General features: G+C 49.0%; 2 protein-coding genes across 2 annotated transcripts; one reads left to right on the top strand and one right to left on the bottom strand.

Moving 5' to 3' along the window:
- Positions 1 to 910: 910 nt before the first annotated feature.
- On the top strand, positions 911 to 1,555 carry CDCA3 (cell division cycle associated 3; the record flags this gene model as incomplete). The annotated part of the gene is made up of 2 exons (XM_008946038.1): positions 911 to 1,029; positions 1,415 to 1,555. Coding segments are annotated over 2 exons (260 nt in total), but the record flags the coding sequence as incomplete, so codon positions are not given.
- Positions 1,556 to 3,277: 1,722 nt separating this feature from the next.
- Positions 3,278 to 4,432, bottom strand: LOC103778447 (guanine nucleotide-binding protein G(I)/G(S)/G(T) subunit beta-3-like; the record flags this gene model as incomplete). The annotated part of the gene is made up of 2 exons (XM_008946037.1): positions 3,278 to 3,384; positions 4,216 to 4,432. Coding segments are annotated over 2 exons (324 nt in total), but the record flags the coding sequence as incomplete, so codon positions are not given.
- Positions 4,433 to 5,159: the final 727 nt, after the last annotated feature.

The raw sequence follows: 5,159 nt of genomic DNA, 5'->3' as shown, positions 1-5,159 counted from the left end.
CAGGCTTGCTTGTCTCCAGGGACCTTGAACGTTATACCTGGGTCAGCTGTCTCCTGCCGCCTCAGACAGTCTGGCCTTGGGGCTCTGCAGATCTGTGCCCCTTTTTGGAACTGTTCTTTTATCCAACTGGTTTCTGTCAGGAGTTGGAAAGTTAGGTTTTAAATCGGTAGTCAAAAATCAAGAGGTAAAGAAATGTACCTCGTGAAGAGGTGAATGTGAGCTCTTGCTTTGTCATAGACAGGCTTATAATTGTGGAGGCCTGTCCAGCAGGACCTTGGAATTTCTCCTCAGGAAGGTCTGGGGAGTGAGGGTGGGAAGCACATCCACATGCTACAGCTGAGTGGAGCTGAGGGCCTTTGGTATGTACTGTGCTACAGAAAACTGCTGAGCATGTCTCCTCTGAGGAGAGGCTGGGAGCTGGGACTCTTCAGCTGGAGGAAGAGAAGGCTTGGGAAGATCCTATTAATATGTATACCCACCTGAAGAGAGGGTATAGGGATGAGAGAGCCAGGCTCTTTTCACTGGTGCCCGGTAATGGGCACAAACTGGAGCACAGGAGGCTACACCTGAGCAGGAGACATTTTCTTCCCACAATGAGGATGACTGAGTACTGGAGCACATTGCCCAGACAGGTTATGGAATCTCTGTTCTTGGGCATATTCAAAAGCCATCTGGATGTGGTCCTGGGCAACTGTCTCTAGATGGCCCTGCTGGGGCAGGAGAGTTGGACCAGATGTCCTCCAGAGCTCTCTTCCAACATCAGCCTTTCTGTGGTGCCTTTACCTCAAGGTCTTTGGGTGACAGTCTTTGCTGGGGAAGCAAACAAGCTAGATCATAAAGGCAAGGAGACATTTAAAGTCCAGGACCCCCCAGACTTGTGACACACTGACATTTTTCCTGCTGTCACTAGGGAGCAAGCCCGTGAAACGCAAGACCAACAACAAAGTCATGGCAACATCTGGAACTGGCCGACCTCCCCTCAGCATCCTACGAGATGATAATTCCCCCAGTGCTCCTACCCCTCGCCAGGTAAAGCTTAGTGAGTCATACTGTGGGAGGGAGAATGGGCTGAAAAAAACCCCACAAATCTAATTTTTGGTATTTTGTAGGCCCCCAGGCTGAAACTGCCCTATGCCTGTAGAGCCTGGTGGCTTCATAAGTATTTTTCTGTGGGTTTGTCTTGTTCCTAGATGCCTCCAAGTCTTGTTCAATGCCTGTAATTTTGACCTTAACATGATATTGCCCATTTCTGTGCACACTTTAGGCTATAAAAGGAAGTCCTTCACTCCTGGACACTATGACAAGAAAGCCAAAACTGAATGGCCTGAAAATGGGCTGTGTGTTCGCCTGAGAATGAACTAACCCTCGAGTAACTTGTGTTTTACGTTGTGTGTCTGGGGTTTTATTTCTCTAGGGTAAGAGGCACGTGTTGGGAGAGAACCTTGGGGAGAAGAAGGAAGTGACAGTGGATCTGAGCAGGAGCATCAAATCTGGGAATTGTACTTGGAGTGACTTGAACAAAGAGAACCAGCAGTGTCCTTTTGTGGAGAACTAGAGATTTTCTTTTTCCAAGATCCTGCTGTAATTTGCTTCTTGGTTTTGAGGTGACAAATCCTGCAATAGACTGGAACTCCAGATGTGTTTGCTCTCCTCACCTATCCCTGCAGGGAAAGGGGAAAGCTCCCTCTTACCTTTGCATGTCTTATCTACAGTGTAGACTGGCTTTTCGGTTGTGTATCAGCTATATTGACCTACTGTACAGTTCTTATCTGTAGCAAATTTATTAAACCTTTTAATTGTACCTATACCCTGACAGGACAGCAGGAGTCTCCTGCTTGCCCAGACCAGTGTTTTCTCTGGGGATGGATTCATTCAGGAGCAACTAATTTAGCCTTCCAGTAACACTAAAACTCAAGTGTCTCAGCTATGCTGAGAAGGGTCTGACCTTGAACCCATGTACTATAGAGTGGATTGGGGAGATGGAGCTCTGGACAGGAGACTGGTGTATCTAGTGTTGCTTCTGGAGTTCTACTGCACTTACACTGGCCTGAAACTAATGTATACAGAGGGCTGTAGCCTATTGCAAGGGTCTGGCCTGAAGGCAAGATCCAAAATAGGATGAGATAGTATTGTGCATTAATATCTCCACCTGCTGTTGCTAAGTCATACACCTTATTGACCTTTGACTCTCCCTAGCAGAGCCTTGTTAGCTCAGTGATATCCTGGGCTCCCAAGTGGAATAGGGGTTGAATATAATGGCTGCGTCCTGTCACTGAGCTCAAATCTCCAAGGTTTGCAAAGATGCCTTTTCAGCTTTCTAGTTAAACTCTAGGGCAGCAAGCCTTGAGACTAACAGCCTCTTAAGTAAAACATGGATGAGGAACACCCTCCCAGGGGACTCTGAGGTAGAGCAAGGCCTGTGGATGAGACGTTCTCTGGATGGTGTCAACAGGCAGTATTAACAGGAGGGGAGTTCTGTTTCCAGGAAATCATTGCAATGCTTGAAAAAACACAAGTCTGCAGTACTTAGGTGAGCTTGCTTTATTTGCCTGGGCTATGAAGATCTAGAACAGACTTGAAAATGGGGGTTGATGGCTACTGGTTAGACAGGGTCACCACACAACACAGGAGTGAGGCAAAAAGAGAAGGAACAGCAAGAAGCAAGGAAATAAGAATAAATATAACATTCCCTGGTATTCTGGCAGGTCTGAGGGCTACCTTTCCCCCATTTATGCATAGATAAGATCTGAGCTAAGTCCCCAATGGAAAATGAGCCCAGTTTATGCTATCTTTTTGAGGTGTGATAGAGATTTCAAATGCAGTACTTCTCTGAGGCTGCCTGCAGGGATAGAGGCCAGCTGCACAGAGGAGCTAGCTAGAGTTAAATTGGTGACAGAGTGTAGTGTGGGACGAGGGGCCCTCTGAAGGACGGGTGTCAACATGGCTAGGGGTGCTTGAGGGAAGATGCAGCGTGTCTGAACTGTACTGAAAAGTCCTGAGACATAACAACCAGTGTTTTGCAGGCATTCGAGCCTGGACGCTGCTGGGCCTGCTTAGAGGTGGAGAGAGGGGCCTGTGTGTGTGCTGCTGCTCCCCAGCTCCCCATGCTCGCCCTCCCCAACCTCTACTTTCCACTCTGGGACACCCCTACAAGTGACCTGTGTCTAGAGACAAGCGGGAGTTGTAGGTAGGCGTGTTTGTGCTCAGCTGGCGGTGCTGCTTGCGTGGGCTCGGGCTGTGGGCCGTGCTGCTGCTGCGCCTTCCCTGGGCTGCCCGATCAGTTCCAGATCTTGAGGAAGCTGTCCCAGGAGCCAGTAGCAACAGCCATGCCATCTGCTGTCACCCCCAGACAGCTCACTCTGTTGTCATGGCCAGAGAGGATCCCTATGGGGGCAAAGAAGAGAGGTCAGGGAAAGTGAGGCCTGGGAGTGATGGGGTTAGCTACACTGATGGGACATGTTGTAGGCTGAGTATCTGCGCTCCTGCCTGTCCTGCTGCCTGCTCCTGCACAACTTGTTACAGTCAGTGGCTAATAGGAACAAACACGCAGAAGAACGTCTGTGTGTGACCTACAAACACCACCTGTGGGGCTAGCCAAAGAATAATGTTCTTGGGAAGATCTGCCTAGCTGAATCCTCATGCAACTGCTTTCACCCTGGAGCGATGGTAGGACAAGGAAAGGATGGTTTCCTTGATAAAACTGACAAGTGATAATGCCATTGGTGGGCTGTGTCATAAATTTTTCAGGAGCTAGGGGCTACATCTGAAAGCAAAATGATGCTCTGGGTGTAGTCTGTGTATGACCACCATAGAGTATCTCAAGTTGCTGGAAGGAAGTCCAGGTGTATGCTCAGCTTGGTGCCTGGCCATCAAGTGGCACTGTGAGTAGCTGGAACTGGCAGATGGCAGAGGCCAGGAGAAAGTAAGAAATACTACTGGTGCTTGTAAGCAGTTTTAGCTACTGGGAACCTTAATGCTCTTTTCACCCTTGAAACAGCGTTGTTTAAAGGCTGGACTTCCTCTAACAGTAAAAAAATGATAGTTGCACAGAAGAGTGGTAGTAGGTATGGTGTGCTCCTTATCTGCAAGGAAGTTTTCTTGGGTTGCTGTCAGTATAGAATTTGAACCATTCAGGAAAAAAAATAGAGACCTCCTTGCCTTGGTAGGGACAGAAGACCTCGCAGGGAACGAAAGGGACCTCCAAGAGCCACTCACCCACACGCTCTGCTTTCAGGGAGTCCCAGATATTGCAGTTGAAGTCGTCGTATCCAGCAAGCAAGAGGCGCCCGCTGCGGGAGAAGGCGACGGAGGTGATTCCGCAGATGATGGTCTCGTGGGAGTACACGATGAGCTCCTGGTCTGCCCGCAGGTCGAAGAGGCGGCAGGTGGCGTCGTCTGAGCCGGTGCAGATGGCTTCACCGTTGGGGAAAAACTGAGGAGGGCACACACCAGACTTATCAGGCCGTGCCTTACAGATTTCCTCAACTCTTCAGCTCCCTACTAACCACCGGGAAGCCACAGAGGTAGGAAAACCCGGTGGGTTGAGACTCAAGATCATGGAAGTTGACTGTTGAAAGGGGAGACCCATGCTTCTCCTAAGACCTAGTAAACTCCCTTCCACCTCAAGAAAGCAAATGGCCTAGGGGTTAAAACTACTGCAAGATGTCTTAGTGCTTGAGGAAGGATTATTGTCTTTAACTCCAGCTGTAAGTTTGGGGCTTGACAAGCACCCACACATTATCCCTCAGATGGAATCTGGCATGATTCAGAGCTATGTGAGTCTTTCTCTGTCTGATCCTCATACCCCAACCTTCTCATACAGACTCCTTTTCAATGTCCTTCCTCTGAAGAGCAAAAAAGAGCTCCTCAGGAGCAGGTATGGCAGAAAACCATGTGGCTGGCAAGGTAGCCGTGGGACAGGTGGAAAAGCTGTGCTAACTGAAGTCAGTGGAGAGTGGTTCAAGCAGCAGACTTTGCAGGAAGCTGGCAGGCTCCTTTGGTTAGTCACAGGATTAAACTGACATGTTTCTTATCCTGCCACCTCTAGGGCTCTGGTTTGAATCCTTGACTCTGAAGGGGATAGTTGCCCCCAGATGTCTGTGCTGCCTTCTGTGAAGATTTAATCTTCAGAAGATCTCCCTGTGATCCCAAGTTACCAC

The sequence above is a fragment of the Merops nubicus genome, unplaced genomic scaffold (genome assembly GCF_000691845.1).
Source record: "Merops nubicus isolate BGI_N331 unplaced genomic scaffold, ASM69184v1 scaffold17128, whole genome shotgun sequence".
NCBI lineage: Eukaryota > Metazoa > Chordata > Aves > Coraciiformes > Meropidae > Merops > Merops nubicus.
The sequence above is the reverse complement of the archived record's forward strand: the minus strand, read 5'-3'. Positions and strand labels throughout refer to the sequence as shown.